Raw genomic sequence first — 20,495 nt, 5'->3', positions numbered from 1 at the left:
TGCTATTCTTGTCTGAAAACTATGTTTTGTAGCTACGCTAAGAGTTGACAAAAGCGTTAAATTAGCACTCAAGGCCGACAGCTCTTTACTTGACTTGTGAAGCTTTGTTTAAAGCGATATTTCCTCACTGCTGAGAAGGTAAAAGACTGATATGCTTTGAAGTTTTCATGTGTCTCTTTCACATGGGCCTGTTTAATATTGCATATGTAATTTATTAGGGGTGCAACGGATCGTAGATGATCTGTGATTCGTACGGATCAGGCTGCACGGTTCGGCATGCATGTGATTCGCGGATTAACTGTTAAGTTTAACCATCATAGAGTTAAAGTTTATCATTTGCACATGTTTAGTCTTGCCAGTTTACACATTCAAGAAATTTTAAGAAAGTTTTCTGTGCGCTCAGCCGCTGCCGCACACACCCGAAGCACGCACACGCAGAGAGAGAGACACCGCGTGAACAGCGAATTGATTCCTCTTTCACATAAACACAAAGGTATGTTAAAATACCTGTTTTGGCAAGTATTCTAGTGAACACAGTCAGTTATGTCTTAAATTAACGTAAACAGCGGAGAAAAAAAACTGATGTGTGTCAGTATTAGGTCCGTGCATTTGGTCTTAAAGAAACAGCAGCCAATAAATACCTGTTTCTGTCTGCTAATCAAATAACACCACAGCTTTAACAAAGATTAATCTGTATTTAACTTGTGCAGTGAGCACTATTGTGTTATTTTACACTTAATTATTACATTTCTGCACCTGAATGCTACTGTTACTGACTTTATTTGTAACTGTGTGTTGTTGTATTCATCTATGCTTGTAATTTGTGTAATTGTTTTTGTTTTATTACTAACTCTATTAAAGCTAGTAGTTTTGCTGTGGCATAGAAGTACTTAAAGGCACAATATGTAATTTTCGCTGCTAGAGGGCAGCTTTTTAGAATGTTTCTGCAGAATCATGTGACTCTGAAGACTGGAGTAAAGGCTGATGAAAATTCAGCTTTGCATCACAGAAATAAGTTCTATTTTTAAATATATTAAAATAGAAAACTTTTAAATGCAATAATATTTCACAATTTTACAGTTTTTTTCTTCTGTATTTTTTATCAAATAAATGCAGCCTTGATGAGCATAAGAAATGTAAAAAAAAAAATAAAAAAAAAACTCTTACTGATTCCAAACTTTTGAATGGCAATAGTTACAAGCAATAGTACAAGTAAATACTAAAATAAAGATGCAAATGAAATTAATAGGACTCTAAGTTTTTTGGCCCTGGGCCATTAGACAGTCCTTAATGCCGATCCCTGATTTGTGTCCCAGTCCCACTGAAGAAAGTTAGTTATAAAATTTGGAACAACATGAGATAGGGGTGCAACGTATCGTAGATGATCCATGATCCGTACGGACCAGTCCCCACGGTTCGGCACGCATGTGATTCGCGGATTAGCTGTTAAGTCAAAGAGTGAAAGTTTATAATTTGCACGCGTTTTGTCTTGATATTTTACACATTAATGTAAACAGCTGTGAAAAGAAACCGGATGCGTGTCAATATTAGGTCCGTGCATTTGGTCTTAAAGAGGCAGCAGCCTATAAACACCTGCTTCTGTCTGCTAATCAAACATCACAGCTTTAACAAAGATTAACCTGTATTTAATTTATGCAGTGAGCATTATTGTGTTGTTTTACACTTAATTATTACAATTCTGCACCTGAATACTACTGTTACTGACTTTATTTGTAACTGTGTTATGTTGTATTCATCAATGCTTGTAATTTGTGTAATTGTTCTTGTTTTATTACTAACTTCATTAGTTAAGCTAGTATTTTGTGCTGTGGTATAGAAGTACTTAAATTAAGCTCCGAAAAATGATCCGATCCGTGACTCAAAATCCGTAATATGATCCGAACCGTGAGTTTTGTGATACGTTGCACCACTATAATTTATTGCTGGTCTGTGTGCTCTTGTTTTGCAGTCTTTTAGTTTGTAGTTATGTCTTGTTCCTGTTTCCTGTTCCTCCTATCATTATTCCCTGATTGTCTGCATCTGTGTGCTTAGCTGTGTTTGGAAATATACTGTCTAAATAGGTACTACATTTAATGAGGAACTTTGCAACTGTTAAAAAAGCATACTATAGTAGGTGAGTAGAATGAATGAAAACCTAAACAATACATACGCCATGTTGTCATTGTCATGTGACCTTCTCTGCCATTGACAGCTCTTCCTAATGGTATAGTCAAGTGTCCATCAGGTGTGTGATTTAGAATCCCATGTAAAGCAGTAGGTCTTTTCTTGTTTCCGTTTCATGTTTCCGTTTTCTTGTTTCGAGTTTCTTGTACTTTTGTTATTATGTTTTTAAAATGACTAAATTTGAAGTCTGCTTGCCCTTGTTTCTGAGTTCTCAGCATTACAGCACAAGAAATGTTTAAATGAAACATCGATAAATGAAACATGACTGCTACAGCAGAGTTTAAAAAAAAAAGTAAAGTATTTTCTTGTTTACTATATTGAATCTTTTTTTTTTTTTTTAATGGTCATAAATTGTAAAAAGGTTGTCGAGAGTGCACCTTTGAGAATTACAATAATGTCTGTAAAATAATCTGTACTGAAATAATAATAAATGCAATTGTTTTGTTTCTGGTTATTTTGAACCTCTTAGGTAGTGCTGCACAGTTTGGGGGAAAAATATAATTGCCTTTTTTTCTTTTGATAATAATTATGATAGCGATTTATGTTTTTTCTCCCTAGGTTGGCTGTGCTTATTTGTAGAGCTGCACAATTTGGCCAAAATGTTGTGATTATATGTCAATATGACTATAAAATAATAATTATTATTATTATTATTATTATAAGAAATTATTATTTTGCAATATTTCACTGTAAATAAAAAAAAAATCTTAATTAATGCAATCTTAAATGTAAGTCCATCAAGCTTTTCTGGCATAAAACTGCATAGAGAGAGAGACCTTAAAGCATCTCTTTTGTTGACAACAGCCAGTTTATAAGCACTTCTCATTATAAGTTTGAGAAGATGGTTAGCACATGTGTATTTCCAAAATTCAAGTTATAAGCAACTCAAACCCACAGCATATCCAGAAATGAGTTCCATGCTGCTCTGATACATTGAAAACACCGGATCATGAGCTGCTCACGTGTAAATATCACGAAGCCCTATTCTTAGATTGGCCTGACATCCAGCTTCATTGATATTGAATGTACATGAACTACTGATATTTTAAGTTTCATATAGATTATATAATGTGTGTTAATGACTTTATAATGGAGGTTTAAAGTGCAACCCATTTCTGTTCAGCTCCATTTCCATAGTGACTACATGTAAACATGCTCGCAGGGAGTCTGTTTTAAAGTGCTATGGAATGACACTCTGGAAAAACACGGTGTATCCCATCACTTAGATCCTTAGTTGGAATCGCAGTAACACCAGGCTAGGGTCAAGCATGTGAAGAAGCAGTCAGCTGTGCTCCACGATAAGTGAATCAGTATTCTGTATCCTCCACTTGATCCCTCCAGCAGTTCCCATGCTGATGGGTGCCTGACACTAACAGGTGAATCTCCATACAATGTGTGTATGAGATTCCCTTAGGTGAAAACAGTTGTTGTGTAATCGTGTCTGTTGAATTTACTAGATGAACAATTATTGAATATATTTTATATACAGGTGCATCTTTGAGTACATGTACAGTAAATGAACATACTTTCCAGAAGGCCAACAATTCACTAAAAATGTTTTTTTATTGGTCTTATGAAGTATTCTAATTTGTTGAGATAGTGAATTGGTGGGTTTTTGTTAAATGTGAGCCAATATCATCACAATTAAAAGAACCAAAGACTTAAACTACTTCAGTCTGTGTGCATTGAATTTATTTAATACACAAGTTTCACAATTTGAGTTGAATTACTGAAATAAATGAACTTTTCCACGACATTCTAATGTATTGAGATGCACCTCTATTTATTATTGAATATATTCAATTATTGAAACAATTATTGAATATATTTTATATATTTATTTATTACAACATTGCTGTCTATGAAACGGCAATGTTTTGTGACCTCCCACAGCAACTGAACCATAAGTGACAGTGCATGTCTCTTAGAGATCCCTGGTTTATGCTACTGCTTTACATACACACACAGAACATTGAAGCACTTCACTACACAAACACACACAGTGTAATTTAGGCGGCTGGTGTCAATTCTTGCAGTGGTCTTGTTGCATAGTGAATGACTGACTGAGAGAGCTTGGCATCTTGGCTTCCTCTAAGTTTCCTGTGTCTGTGGACTCCAGATAAAAGCTTTTGCGCATGTTTACTTTTATTTATCTATTTATTGTAGTTTTCGGTACGGGTCTTTCGGTTCGGTACGCATGTGAACCGAGATTTTTATCACTAAGAACATTTAAACTATAACTGAATGTATTTAAAGAAAGAGCAACTTGTTCAGTAAACCATTTAAAAAAAAAAATTTTCCCCCCTGCTGTACCGAAATCATACCAAACCGTGACGTTAAAACCGAGGTACGTACCGAACCGTCATATTTGTGTACCGTTACACCCCTAATATATATATATATATATATATATATTTACCTCTGTGTATTTTTAGAGCACCTTACCTTAACCACCCAAGTATGATATTTTGTGTCACCTGCCCAGCTGTATTGTTTAGCCCTTTTAACTATAGTAGCACACAGGAAAAAAATAAATAAAGCAACACATAAAAGTGCTTTAAAAATAGCACAAAAATGGGACTGGTCAATAATTTTTCCAATAGCTCTGAAAAATTGTATAATTTACCAGTTATTTAGATGTCGTTTAGATAAATTGGCAACGTCATTTACAGTATTTAAGTGTTGATTTCTGTACAGTTGTTTGTGATTTCAAGGTTTGAAGCGTCATAAAATTTTAATTACCTGAATTAGTGAATCAATAATAAACAACCAAACAAACAAACCAATGAGAATGGCTTTGGATAGATAGATAGATAGATAGATAGATAGATAGATAGATAGATAGATAGACAGATTGATCGATTCCAGTTACAATTTTGGACACACGACTAAAATTATCCTAAAAACCTTTTAACCTTAAGGTTTATGTTTAAATGTAGTTTGTACATTAAAAAAATAAACATAGACTACAAATAAATAAATGAAAACAAAACAATAATAATTAAAAAACTAGCCATAAAGTGTCCATGAGCATGAAGGAAATTTAGTATATATCTGTAAAAACATCTCCACATATGAAAGGTTTTCGGTCCCATCAGTTAATGTCAGTCATCTTAGCATAAGCTCCTATTGATGGTATGATTTTTATGAGTCATTTATCTGCCGTCACTCAATCCTTTAGGTTTCAATGAGGGGATGGGGTTAATGCACTCTGTATTAGGTCCCATATTTTAATCTTACTACCATCACCTTAAGATTACCACAGCCAAAAATATTCCAAGACATGTCCCATTTGTGGTGTGTTTTCCATCCTGGCGAGCTGTGTAAGTTATGTACTTCTGTAATATGCTACCACACTTCTGTTTATAGCATTGTAAATGCACTGTTCACACAGGCCAGGCAAGAGAGAGGGATTTGAATGTCAGTTAACCACTGGTGACGATGACGACAACAATACCAACAAGCAAATCTTGCAGCCCAAAGCTCTGACATAATGCTGGTGCTGTTGTGGATGGTCATTACCTTTTTAATACACAGAAAATGCATTTAATTAAAGGAGAAAGAATGAAAGGCAAGTATTACATCACTGACAGGTCAATATATGGAAGTAAGGGAGGAAGTACCATTGGTAATGTGGGAAGGGTTTTTTGTTTGACGTACCCTGTCAAGGCCAGTGTGGCCAGTCGAACATTCCTGTCCTCTCACCCCTAAACTCACCCTCTATTGTCCAGACTGACCTACTCCACCCAAAACACAGGGTCAAAAGTTGAACTGCTAATGAAACTCTTTGAGCCATCAGACTCGTGACCGCTAGACGTGGCCAGTGAGATCACAAAAATAAGGTTTAATCAACATAACTCTGAACTTTGACCCCAAGCAAACGAGAGCAGTGTTTTTAGCAGGGTCAGAGGTGATTGGACTAAAAAGTTCACAAGTAAATTCAGTCTGGAACATGGTTTGCTCTTATAAAAATAGCTGTACTACTACGAATATGTAAAAAGCACAAGAATATGTACAGCAAATGCATTAAACTGATCAAAAGTGACAGTCAAGACATTTGTTTACAAAATAATACTTTTAAAAATGCTGTTTAATTCACTTTCCATAGATCAAAGAACAGTGTGTATATATGCCGGCCAAAGGTTTGGAATAATTAAACATTTTTAAATGTTTTTGAAAGACATCTCTTACGCTCACTAAAAATACAGTGAAAACTAGTATTGTAAAATATTAGTACAATTTAAAATAACTTTTCAATTTGAATGTATTTTAACATGCAAGTTATTTCTTTGATGGTATGCATTTATATATGTATTTGTATGTAACTTTGTATTAGTTTGTATCATGTTAACGCCACCTGATACTTCCTTGATCGTTCATCTCTGCTAGCGTGTGTGTTTTACCTTTGATTTGAGTGCTGTCACTGAAACAAGATTTGTTCACATCTGAGGAAAAAAGAGCATCAGCTATTTTTTTTGCCATGCTGGTGGATTTATTCGCAAACAGTGAAAATAAATAGCCTGCTGCTTTATCTGGAGCCATTATCATTGCAATGCATTCTAATCTTTCTAGTTTTTCTGTCTTTCTCTTTTTCTCTTAGTCTGTTTCTTGACCAGTACAGAAGCAGTCTGGTTGATGCACTAAGAAGATTACTGCGACCTGATGTAAGTGTGTGTGTATGGAGTCTCAGTAATTAGTTGGCATGCAGTGATTGAGCGAGTAATGGAATGGCAGGATTAATATCATGTAATACTTCAATACTTATTATGTGCAACTTAGATTGGGTCATCTCATCTATTTTATGCACTGCACTAATCATAAGACCCACAAGTCCTCTTTCATGCCCTCTTGATATAAGACCCTGAACAGCAAATGAAAAACACTTCAAAGATAACAACGGATTTGTATTTATCTTTAACGTTTTTCATGAATCGTCTTTGATATTTGATGTCTTTATGTAAAGGGCTGTGGTGTGGTGTGTGTGAGAGAGAGAGACAGAGATGTTATGTGTTATCCCTAGTGTATGTTAGGGATGGTAAAAAAAAAAAAAGAATTGTATTTGGGTGTTTTTCAAGTAATCTTGATCAACTAAATTCTTGTTTATTTAATTTGTTTAGTGTAAAAAAATGCATGCATTACAGGAAAATGTGTCTTTTCCAATGAAAATAATGGTCATGGTAATAAAAAATGATAGATAGATAGATAGATAGATAGATAGATAGATAGATAGATAGATAGATAGATAGATAGATAGATAGATAGATAGATTTTTTATATAAAATGTATTAAACTTTTTATTTTTATGCATTTCATATTTTATATTAAGCACAGTCTTTGCTTATGTCTCTTCGGTAATTATGTACACTAAAAAATAGGGCCATATTTTTTGTGGAAATGATGCTATACGTAATTAGTAAACACATAACTTCATTTCTAAACAATATTGTAATATATTTTTTCGCTCTTTGTTTAGCTTATTAAAAATGTGTAGTTTTTATATAATATATATTTTTATATAAAAAAAATACAATATTTTTATTATTATAATTTTTAAGATTTGCATATTTTATGGTCTGTAAAAGGCTAACACAAAATCGATATACACAAAGCATTTGGCAGCAAGGTTGCAGCAATAAATTGAAAGCATAGTAAAAGTTTCCAATACACGGGGGGGAAGCTGTTAGTAATTGTTAAAACTTTTTCATTAAAATATTAATTCTCCTAGTCAGGTAATAATAATGTGAAAATATTTTGTTTTCCTGGCTCATTGTTGAGTCGAGAAGGGGTAAAACAGATTTATTGTTGTGATTTTCCCCATAGCCTTCTGACCAAATGTTTGAGCTGATTTATTGAAACCAATTAATTTTCCTCCTAATGACTCTAATTTGTTATTCTAAAATGCCAGCAGAGCATCCGGCCAGCATACACAGCTGATTAAGACATCTGTAGATATGCTCGTTTGTGTATGTGTGCGCTTTCGGTGTACGTTCTGCGTGGAGCTTATGAAAAAATGAAAACATCTGTTGTATTGAGATGAGTCTTTTCTCATATTAGTAGTTGTTTGTTTCATTTGTGTTGTTGCTCATTTAATTAAAGCAATAATATGAACAAAATATGAAATCATATTTAATACCGAAGGATTTCAAAGAAACTTTGAACCTTTGGGTAATCCTCTTAGCTTGCCTGGTTGGTCTGGGCTTGTTGATCTATAAAGAGAGGGGATGCGCTTCCAGCCATTGATTGGATTAGGTGAGCTTTAATCTTTTTGTTTATTATCTAATATAATACCTGGGAGAAATCAAATAGAATGTAATGATGCAAACCGCTTTGAGACGCAGTGAAGATGAGCTGGGCCGGATGGAGAAAAGAGCTCAACCCCCACACTAAAAGCTTACCAGTCTACCACAATTTTTCATTTGAGGGATTAAAATCCGCTTGCTAAAATTTTTATTTAGTGCTTGCTATTTTCTTTATTTGGTAATTTACTAGGCCATTTATAGCCATATGTTTTTTGCAGTTTTGTTTACAAGAGAAGGATTTTGTATTCAAACAGGTGTCCAAAAAATCATACTACCCCACCCTGCCTTTCATTGTTTTCCAAGCAGATGGGAGTCACAGTGTTTTGACTTTTTAGGGGAATCAACCTAAAAAGAACTTATTTACAGCAGTCTCTGCACATTCAAACAGGATAACAGTATTTTAATAATGATATTCATAATAATAATAATACATTTGATAATTGCTAATTATTTATTAATTATATAATCAATAATATATAATTTTTTATATAATAATAATTATTATTTTATTATTATTATTATTATTATTAGAGCAATATGGGAGAAGATTGATTTAGCAAAACAAATTCTGACCTCTGACCTCTCACTTAGCAAATGAGAGCAGTGTTTTTGTGTAATGTTGAGTAAGTGATATTAGTATGATTTCACTGACTGTGTCTAGCAGTCTGTAAAAAAATATTTTTTGAAGTTGCAAATAAAACGTAAATAAAAGATTAGGTTATTGCAGTATGTTTAACAAGAATTTAACAAGAGTGAGTGAGTGAAAATTGTTTCTATACCAAAAAAGTAGCGTCATTATCAGGTTAATGAGAAAGTATTTTAATGTGGTCTTCAAACATACATATCATTTACTTCTACTTATGCTACCCGTTGCACAATTTGTCGTCAGGGAAGTGTAGTAAAGTGTCTCTACACTGTGTATGTTTGTGTTTTGGCTCTTTAGGGCACGGCTCTAGTATTTGCCCCTACCAGAGGAGACACGTTGGCTGGGCAGAAAAACGCTGAGGGGTCATTGTGGCTACCGAGGAAAGAGTGTTTGAATTTAGAGCCGTCAATCGAGAGGACAGAAGGAGAGAGAAAGAGAAATGCAGAATTATGGTGTACATAGAAGCCCTAGAGCGGAAAAAGAAGTGTTTTTTTTTCTTAAGTTTCCCTTAATAAGCATGAACAGGCCTAATACAGCAGCTAAAGTGGAAAGTTTTAAGCCCTTACACAAAGTCCATAAAAATACAGCCTGATGTAATGTGTTAATATGAAGAAACTTTCCTTACTGATTTTTCATGTGTTTTACCCATATTTGGATTCACGCATAGGGTGAAAATAAATGTTTGTAACGGATAATGTCCTGTATCAGTATCAGTATCTCCCATTTTTCGATGATTTTTTCTTACAATGTTCTTCTTATCTAGCGAAGCACTTACAGTAAATGCATAACAACCACCACTTTGATGCATAATCATTAGAAAGAGTCATTTCTTTTTGAATTCAGATTTGTACAGATTTTGGTCAACACACATTGTCAAAAGTCAGAGCCAGTCTGCAGAGTTTGGGCAGTCGGAATTGACAGATTTCACAAAAAATCGAGTAGTGTACTCTTTTCTAGTTTCAGACTATGATTATGTTTGATATATTGAACCTATTTTAGAAAACATATTGTTTCCGTATTTTTTTTTAACGTGTCTACTAGCAACAAGTCACATGTTTCTGTGTAAGTTTGTTGTGTTTGAAATGACTTTGGAAAATCTGTAGTATCGTTTAGTGTATGATGCGTAGTTTTTATCTGTAACCATTTACAAAGTTGGCAAGCGTATGATGCCTCGTGTTTTAAAATCTATTCCAATTAGTATAGTGTGTTCCAGCTTTTAGGTGAGCGAGCTGTGATTTTATTTGTAGCCAACCAGAAATCCTCTCTACCTGTGAACCGTTTTGCAGAGAGGCCACATGGCTGATACTACGGGCAGCGAATGTATTCAGTGTTGGAAGCGAGCGAAATGTGTGAAATCGCTCACAGCGCCTTTAAGTATTGTCCAGATGAGCCAAAACGGTACCACTCTTGCCCATTAGCACACACACACCTAGCTAATGCATTCACCTTTTCCTCGTGTTGCCCCGATGCACCTGAAGTCTAACGGGATCTTTTTGAGCCCGACCACCTGCTGTGTTTCTGCGTGGATAATGACATGAGCAGCAAGGGGCCGAGATAGCTGAGTCAAGAGTCCCGCTGTTCGCGCCCGTGTGCGTGTGTCTTTACTCTCGGTTTGCCGTCAGCTGTGTGTGTGATACGAGGGGCGAGCTGAAGTGCCCTCATCATATCTCAAAGTGATTAATTCCTCTTTCTTATCTTCTGATGAACACCCTGCCCCCTGCGAGTGTGCGCTGGGTGAGAACGTAAGGAACGAAGCGCACAAAGAAACGCGCGGCAGACAATAGATCACATGCCCCACCTCCTTCAGAATCCCAAATCACAGTCTTCTATTATAGCAGCGTCTATGGGCCCCTCCCGGACTTACACCTACGGTCGTCTGTCACTCCTCACCTCCAGCCAGCCTCTGATGTCTTGGAGATTGAAGTGTTTCCTTTAAGACCCTAAATGTCCTCCCTCCTTCCCTCCCACGTGTGCAGGCCGGCCGCGGATGGGGCTCTCAGCGGTGTGGGGACGTGGCGAGGGGGCTGTGTGTTATCCTCTTATCCCCACTGTTCTGGAATAGAGCACCAGCAGCTGGAGGACTGCAAGCCGCCTGATAATGCAGCTATTTTCTACTCGGCCATCTTAATCTTGTTACTCAAATGGTTGTGAAGAGAGTCATGAATTTTAATTCAGACATCCCCCGTTCACACCCACACATATACATACACATATTAACTTAATCTCTCTACATCCTCCCAACTTCCAGCTGTCTGTCTGGCCGTATCTGCTCTCGGCGCGTTTAACACCCGAATCTATCCATTTCTGGGGCCTGTAGCGCGAGCATCCGGTTGTCCGCTTCATCCCGTGCTTTCTAAAGAACTCCTCTCGCTCTCCTCGATGCAAAAAGCAGGCTGAGGGGGACCGAAGAGAGGGAGGGAAAAGCAGCAATAAAATAAATGGCTTGCATCTTGGCAGCCGTGCGATTAAAAAGTAGGAGCCGATTTATCCAGCCACCCATGAAGCTGATTAGCAGGCTGTGATCAGGAGGAACAGCTTTGCCTGTTAAACTTTTCACCTTTGCAAGCTCGCTGCCTTTTTCCCCTTCCTCTCTCTCTCTTTCTAAGCTTCTTTGCTATATCACTCTCTAACACTTTTATTGCGCACTCTCTCTTTCCTCCGGGCCTCTCTCAATCCTAACTTCCATGTGCACGCTCTCTAGCTGTGTTCCAATTCATAAGCTCCCTACGCAGTGTTCACTTGACGCATGTCTATATATTTTGGTCATCTAACTTGACAAAATTAATTCATATGGAACACTCTGCAGCACTTCAGTCATGGCAGATGAGAAGTGTTCGGTATATATATACTGTAGATAGCAAGGACACATTAAATTGATAAAAAATTACTGACATTGTCAAGTAAATGCTGCTCTGTAGAACTGAAGAATCCTGAAAAAAAATGCATCTCAGTTTCTACAAAAACATTAAATAGTACAACCATTTTCAACATTTATAATGATAAGAAATGTTTTTGAGCAGCAAATCTGCATATTAGAAAGATTTCTAAAGGACCATGTGACACTGAAGACTGGAGTAAAGACGGCTGAAAATTCAGCTTTGCCATCATAGAAATAAATTGTATTTTTAAAAGGTATTAAAATAGATTTTTATTTTACATTTGACTAATATTTTAAAATAATATTCTTTTTAATGTTAAAGTTAATGTAAAATATCTGTATAATTATGTATATTAATATATCTGACCTGAAATTCCCAAATGCAGTGAGAATGAATCACTGTTTAATATTTAAATATAGATTTAAATAAAAAATATTTAAATTATTATAGTTCATCATTCCCAAATGTAATGATAATAAATGTGATTTGTTAATTTTACAGTATGTATCTTCTATAAACTATTTTGTGATATTTGATCATAATAATGGCATTATAACAGTCACATTTCTTTATACCTGCAAACAACAGTGCAGAAACCTGAGGGGAATTAAGCTCAATATAACTCCTTTTCACACTTCATGTAATACTAAAATGATGTGAAATGACTAATAAATGTTACATTTCTCTCGATGACTGGTAAATTTCTCTCTTCAAATCCTGTGAAAGTATCAGTGAACTCTTGCTCCGTGTGCTGTTTACAGTGGCCTTAAGACGGAGCATATATGCTCCCTGTGGTTTTAAGTGTACGTTGCAGGGTACCGTCAGGTGATTTGATCTTACCCTCTCTTGCACTGCACTCACATTTGTCTGGGTTGGTGTGAATGTGTCGGTCCTCGTTTTGGGCTTAGTGTTGGTCGGCTGGCTGCCCCGATTACAGAGAGGTCACGGGTTCAAACATTGGCTGCTGTGTCGAGGGGTGGAGAGAGAGATAACACACATCAAGGGCAAGAGAGCAGCCTTTTATCTGTTTTTATTTTATCTCAGGCCACAGAGATGATGAGGTGAATGTTAGAGTAAGACAGAAGGAGCATGTGTATCCATTTGGGAATCACTTAATGATGTTCATACTGATTTAACATTCATTGGTAATGTTTTTTTCTCTCAGTTTGTAGTCAATGGAGGATGCTTAGCTACATCAGTGATCCGGTTTATGTTCTGCCTTCAGTTTCACATGTGAATGATATAATTTTAGCCTGATGGAAGAGTTGGTGTGCTCTGTATATGACGGTCCTGTTGGAAAGGTGGTGGCAATGGTGCCAATTTTATTGCCAATGGTGGCAATAAAAAAGTGGTGGTAGTGATTGTGTATGTGACTAATTCTGCCCTGATTACATTTGAATCATTCTGAAAACCTACTCACACGTCAGCTGTGTTTGCTGTTTGGAGGGATCTTGTTTTCATAAATGAACTGCCTGTTTCTCTTTCTAAGTGCTGGCGGAGTGTGTGGGATTTTGGAGGATCTGATTGGTTGGGACAGGGCTGAGCTCCAGGGCAGAAGAGACTGGCAGTGCACGGAGTGCCACAACTCTAGAGCTCAGACGGTGGCAGAAAAGCAGACCCACAGGGCATATTGTACAGCAAGGCTGCGTGACATTCCCTCTGCATACACCTCTACTCTAATCAGGCCATCATGATTGTTTAGTTAGTGGGATTCTTGCCGCTTGTCCTTGTTTGTTAGAGGGGGTTCTTGCACTGCACATACCAATAGTGAAGGGCATATCGCAGGAAGCTTTTTTAAAGAAATGGAGCAGAAATAGAATGTTCTTACTCTAATTTGTCAGAACAGTTGGGAAAGCAGTAGAGTAAGTTTCATTTGAACATTGACGCTGTGCGTCAAACCCCATCAAGCCAAATCCTAATCATATATAATCATTATAAAAAGAAGTATTTAAATGTATTTCTCAAAATAGAACTATTTTTCATTTTTATATGTAAAATTCATAAATAGAAAGTTTTTGGGTAGCAGTGTTGTTACTGTAACTAAAAATTAAAAATAAAATGATTAAAATGGTTTTTGGTAATTGAAATAAAGCTGAAATAAAATAGATATAAAGATTACATGAAAACAACTCTATCTTATTTCAGTTAGTAAGGCAATATTTTAATGTTTTAAGTTGAAAAAAATAATAATAATAATAATTTTAAAATAAAAGTACTGAAATAAAAGTAAATAAAGACTAAATAGTAATAAAAACTGTAAAAATGACAAAAGCACTTAATATTAAAAATGAAATATAAAAATATAATTCTAAATACGAATAGATACTATAATAGTATATAGATAATACTAAAATAACACTGTTGGATAATCGCACTAGATGACATTTGCTTGAACTAACCATGCTGTGTCCTAAAAATGTCAAATTATTGGATTATTTTATGAGACTTGTTGACAATTTTGCACTTGAATTTTTTGTTATGATAGTCTCCTCTTTATGATATCACTTCATATTTTTTCTGCATGTTGGTCACACATTTGATTTAGAACAATATTAGAAAGCAGTGCAATTTTGTTTAAAAATATATATATTTTTCTAATAAATGATAAAATATGCCAAACTATTTAAGGTTTTCTTTTCAGGAATGTCATTCCTTTAGTGAGGCTTTTTTTTTTAATTATGATATGAGATCTGTCCTGATATCATATTAAAAAATTCCTCATTAAAATAATAACTCTAATAATAATACTACTAATAAGAATGACATACTTTGTAAAAAATATTAAAATTAATTTTAATTCCGATTTTTAAAATATGCTTTTCAGAGAAGAAGTCATTGTATGTTTGAAGTGCACTTTTAATGTTTTTAAATGAATGAATGAATTAATGTCACTGCATTGGCATGGCTATTTATATAGTACTTTAATTCTAATGTTTATTTGCATATCCTGAAACCATGCATACAGTGGGTACGGAAAGTATTCAGACCCCCTTAAATTTTTCACTCTTTGTTATATTGCAGCCATTTGCTAAAATCATTTGTTAATTTTTTTTCCTCATCAAATGGCTGCAATATAACAAAGAGTGAAAAATTTAAGGGGGTCTGAATACTTTCCGTACCCACTGTATATCTGAGCGACTCAGTTATTGATTCAGCAATGTAGTTTTTCCCATCTTTTTTTCCTGCTTCTGAACTTTTGAATCTTGTTTTTCAGATGCAGAGAGAAGGAAAGGAGGTGTATGATGAGAACATCCACTATCCTCTTCTCCTCACGCTCACTCACGGATCCAGTCCAGCCCTGATCTGAGCTGGGCAAAGCCATCTCATGCCAGGCTGCCTTTCTGTTGCCACTGTGTCCTCAGCTCCTGTGTGTGTGTGTGTGTGTGTGTGTGTGTGTGTGTGTGTGTGTGTGTGCGTGTGTGTGTGTCAGGACTAAACAGCCTCTAATCACACTCCTCAACTCGGATAATTTTTTTTAACTACCGTGTGTGTGTGTGTGTGCGCGCAGTGAAAACAGACTATGTAGGTGAGTTGCCGTGTGTGTGTACTTGACCTGTTTACTGTGCAACAACAGTGTGATATGCATTCAATGGGAATGGAGAACACATCCCTCCCTCTCATCCTACAAACACTGCGGATGTGACGCTCAGATATGAACTCATTCAATGCCTGTGAGTATGCGTGATATCAGAGATGATGTTTCAGGGCAGAACGTTATGAATTTGTGAATTCGACTCTGGAGGCTGATACAGCTAATCAGGTTCGCAGGGCTATCTTCGCCTCTTTACAAAGACGTCTTGATCATGAGATCTTATCATAATGACACCAGCTCTCAGTTAGCTACTGATTCTGTATCTCCATTCAAAAGTTCATTCTGACACCAAAGGTTATGAGGGGTTGAGATGAATGCTGTTGCGCTGAATGTTATTTGCTTCACTGTGAAATGCTTTCACCTGGCATTTTTTTTATTGAAGAACTGACAAGGTATGACAGATTAGGCCAGACTAAGACTGAATTGATGTCTTGACAGCGTCACACTACCACTGGTAAGACCTGCAGCACTGCTCTCCTGTATGTTTTGAGTGCACTCACTGTGCATGCTGGACTAATGGCCTCATAAAGAGATGAAAATGGTGTCATCATTTAGCATGTCTTTTGAAACCCATTTGATTTTCTTTTAACCATAGAATGTAAAATGGATTATTTGTAGCAGGATGTCCAAATTGGTAATTTCTATACAATAAAAGTGAATGGTAATCATAACTATCGTTTTCAGAGAATAGCAACTTAAGTTTCAGTCTTTTTTGCAAGCAAAAGCTTTAGAGAATTTAAAATAATGTGAAAGCTGGGTGGACTGGGTGCTATTTTGCCCTTTTTTTGGAACTTGACAGCCTCTGGTCCTCATCCACTTTGATTGTATAGAAAAGAGCAGCATGGACATTCTGCAAAACTTCTCTTTTTATGTTCCATGAAGGAATATGTGTTTGGAAATGACATGAGGGTGAGTAAATGATGACGATTTTCAAGTTTAAATTTAATTAATAGATACAGTTCATAGGAGTTCTGTTTAGATGCCCCTTTCCGCCATGGAATATAAAATATATAATTTAATTGCGATTTCTCGTGTCTTTTTTTTTTTTTCAAGTTTATATCTCGCAATTCTGACTTTTTTCGTCTTAACTATAAATTTACATCCTGCTGTTTTTTTTCACTGCAGAATAAATAATAAAAAAGGTAACTATGACTTTTTTTCTCATGATTCTGACAATTCTGACAAGTTTATATCTCGCATTTTTGACTTTTCTTCTCAGAATTGCAAGATATAAACTTGAACTCATTATAAAGTCTGAATTATGATATAAAAAGTCACACTTACCTTTTTTATTTATTTATTTTTTTTATCCCATGGCGGAAACAAGCTTCAATAGTTCTGTTTTTGTAAATCAAGGGACATACAGAAGTTGGTTTTTGGTGTACATTCAGAAGAAAATTATTTTACACCCAAATATTAAACTCTTAAACAATTTTTTGCATTTTAACAAATAAATCTTTGGTTGATTACATTTTTCCCCACTGTTGTTTTCTCCTGATGGTGAGCTGCTGACACCTCATTCAGAGCTCTTTGGTTTGATGTGAATTGTTCAGGGCTGTGTGCTCCTGCACTGTGATTACATTTGTACAAAACACAGATGAGTCCAACGTGATTGTTTCTCACTGACACTGCAGGTGCTTGTAATGATTAAATCATTGTTTTGAATCCTTCTGTGTACCGCTAATTTTTTTTGTGTCACATAATGTGTAATTGATTTGTGGTGTGATGGCTCATCGTTATAGTGATTAATGCCAAAATTGTTTCATTGTATTTAATGAATCAATTGTACAAATGAATTATTCTTTTTTTTATTTTATTTTTATATATAGAAACAGTTGGGTTAAAGGTTGGGACAAAAAAAAATCTAATTTTAATTTTTCAGTTTAAACCTAGAAATAAAGTTTAAGGATTTCAGACATTTTTAACCAAGTCAGCACTATTTATAGATTATTAATCAAATAAGCATATGCTATTTGTTCAAACCAAATACTGAGGTATTCTCAAGTAAATTTGCAACTAAATTTTCATTCAAATTGTTATGCTACTAGTATATTTATGAAAACATTTGCATTAAATTAAAAAAGTTCTCACTTTCAGACCTGACTATATGTCCTGCAGTGTCACTTGACTAGCGGATGGCCTCAGATGTGCCTCAATTCACAGTTTGACTGTCTCTCTAGGCCTCTTCATTTCCCATGCTCTGATAGCCAACTTGAGCTCAGCTGTAGAGTCGCTATGAGGCTAATCCTGTCAGTCAGTCTTTGGAAAAGAGAGAGAGAGGGGAGGGGTAAAAAGGAACCCAACTCTGTCTTTTGAGATTTGAAAGAGGTCCGTTGTCCCCTCCCTCTGTCCCAGGAGAGGGAGAGAGCTCCCTGTTCACTACAAGGGCTCCATTAACTTGACCACTTGCCCTTTGCACACAAAGCCTGGGCCGTCCCACTGTCCCACCCACCCAATTATGTGCGATTAAGCTCAGTGTGCTGTGTCAAGATGCAGAGGGAGAGAGAGAGAGAGAGAGAGTCGAGATACTCTGTAAACGGAGGGAGAGAGTGGAAAAAAGGAAGAGGGTAGTTATTAAAAGGCACTGCATGCCTGTTACCTGTAGTTTGGCTTATTGTCTATCAGTACAGACAGTCTAAATTACATTGTTTGCTGTTTTGTAGTGCAAAGATGTGGTGCTTTAGGAAACAAACTGGATATTTTAGAGTAGGATATGGTTGATAATGGTATAAAGGTATAAAGGTATATGATTAATTCAAATTAAGGTTAAATTATATTGTTTATAAATTAGCATCAATCTAGATTCATGAATATATTAATACATAGAATAAATACGGTAAGCATTATTGTTCATTTTTAGGGATGCCTAATGCTTTAACAAATTGCATTTTTTCTGTAAGATGTTAAAAAATTATTTAGAACATTTTTCAAAGTAGATCTTATATGTACAATTTATTTAAGTTTATTAATGTAATGGTAAATAACTGACATTCCATATTGCCCATATTATTATTATTATTTATTTTTGTAATGTATTGTTTTTGTGGTGCTGGTGTGTGGGCACAGGAGAAATTTGTTTAAAGAAAGTGTTTTATTCAATTCAAGTTTATTTGTATAGCGCTTTTTACGATTCAGTAATTTAGTGGGTACAGGATCTAACAGACATGTTGTTGGTTTAGATGCAGTGATAAGTTTATTTAGCTCTTCCTGTCCTATAGTTGTAAAGCACTGCAGTTTATCTTTGGGTGCGATGAATGAAGCTGAAGTATTAGACACTGTAGAATCTACATTTGCTATTGTATTTCTGATGTTATCTATTTTATCAGTGAACGTTTTATGATCATTTTTATTTCTGAAATAGGATAGAAATTATACAGCACAAATTTGCTTTGGCACCTATCTCTTAAACATGTTTTGTACTTATGTACACAAACTCAAATAGATGCCATGCTGTTATTGAATGCACCATGCTGTTGTGGTTAGGCCCATCTCCCTGAGGCTGGTTGGCATCGTCAGGGTAAAAGGAGGTGAACTGACAGTGATGGTGTACTGAGCTGTTTTAGGGGAGCATGTTTTCTCATCTTACCAAGGATGGATTATGGCCCAGGTTTGACTGCCACAGGCCTTGCGCTGTGGGGCCCACTCTGGCCAGACACCCAGAAACAACACTCTGCAAATGGAACATGTAGAAAAACAGCTCTTGATTGTGTACCAGCGAAATTAAAATGAAAAACAAGGTTAATACAAATCATATAATCATGGAATAAATAATAAGAATGTGAGATTTCATACTTTTTTACCTTTAAGTTGCATTTAAAAAAATATATATTTCATTTCAACTCTTAATTCAAGGCAATACAATTTAAGATTGCATTTTTGAAAAATAAAGGCATGTTTGCTGAATGTTAAAATCATGATGAAACAGAAACATCCATATTGTGATGTACATCCAGTGTAATGGATTGTCGAAAAAGAAATAAATATAGTTCTATGATTGTATTTTGAAATGTGGGCATTGCACTCAAAAGTTAAGGGCAGATAAGTGCGAACTTGCAAGGGTGGGTTTAAGTGGACTAATTTGGAGACGCCCTGCATACATCTCGAGGGAAATCTGTTGTTTTCACCAGTAGCTCTAGTTATGATAATTTGATTACTACGGAGCCCCGCACATGGCATGCAGGGAAAAAAAATAGTAGGCTAAATCGTGTGCACGATTTACTATTTTGTTCTCGATTTATAAATTTTGCACACAATTTACTAATTAATTCCCTCGATTTGCTAAATCGTGCACACAATTTATAAATTGAGAGAACGAAATCGTAATCGTGTGCAAGTTTTAGTACAACGAGGGAACGAATTAGTAAATCATGCGCACAATTTATTTGTTTTTTCTTGCATGTCATGTGCGGGGCTCCGTAGATTACAAATTACGAGGTTAAAACATTTTTTAAAATATGAATTCTTCACAATAAGATCTAGAACACAGTGTGCCGTTAGAAAATGAATAGAGAGAATTTTCATTTCTAGCCGACTTTAATTTGCAATTAAAGCTATACCATGAAGTATCTGAATGAGGAGCTTTTGCAGGGCCATCTGTCCTTGCCTTTTACCAGTATTTTATCAAATCAATTTTCTTTGTGAAGACTGGGACACATATGTTTTGCTTGTTTCCACCTGAACTCCATTAATGGCAAACTCTGAAATGTGCTGGTTGCACTCTGTAGACATTATATTGGTGTTTTCCCATCCAAAATTTTGACCAAAGTGCAAACCACATCGTTTGACCTTGAGTTTAAAACCAATAAAAGGTCCCCTCCTAAAATTCCTCTCCTTCAGAAAAGCTTTTTTTTGTTTTTGTTTTTGGCATGTTGCTATTTAAAAAGTAGATTTTAAAG

At 35.6% G+C, this 20,495-nt stretch overlaps 1 protein-coding gene across 1 annotated transcript in view; it reads left to right on the top strand.

The window, feature by feature from the left end:
* LOC107666367 (calmodulin-lysine N-methyltransferase-like) overlaps positions 1 to 16,485 on the top strand; it is a 126,580-nt gene extending 110,095 nt beyond the window's left edge. Inside the window, exons 10-14 of the mRNA XM_016457627.1 lie at positions 6,785 to 6,848; positions 9,427 to 9,517; positions 13,310 to 13,373; positions 13,498 to 13,633; positions 15,223 to 16,485. Of these exons, the coding sequence (XP_016313113.1) occupies positions 6,785 to 6,848; positions 9,427 to 9,517; positions 13,310 to 13,373; positions 13,498 to 13,633; positions 15,223 to 15,315 (448 nt within the window). The 3' untranslated portion in view covers positions 15,316 to 16,485. The remainder of the gene's footprint in view (positions 1 to 6,784; positions 6,849 to 9,426; positions 9,518 to 13,309; positions 13,374 to 13,497; positions 13,634 to 15,222) is intronic.
* Positions 16,486 to 20,495: the final 4,010 nt, after the last annotated feature.

The sequence above is a fragment of the Sinocyclocheilus anshuiensis genome, unplaced genomic scaffold, assembly GCF_001515605.1.
Source record: "Sinocyclocheilus anshuiensis isolate Anshui unplaced genomic scaffold, SAMN03320099.WGS_v1.1 scaffold63, whole genome shotgun sequence".
Lineage (NCBI taxonomy): Eukaryota > Metazoa > Chordata > Actinopteri > Cypriniformes > Cyprinidae > Sinocyclocheilus > Sinocyclocheilus anshuiensis.
This window is presented reverse-complemented; position numbering and strand designations above follow the sequence as displayed.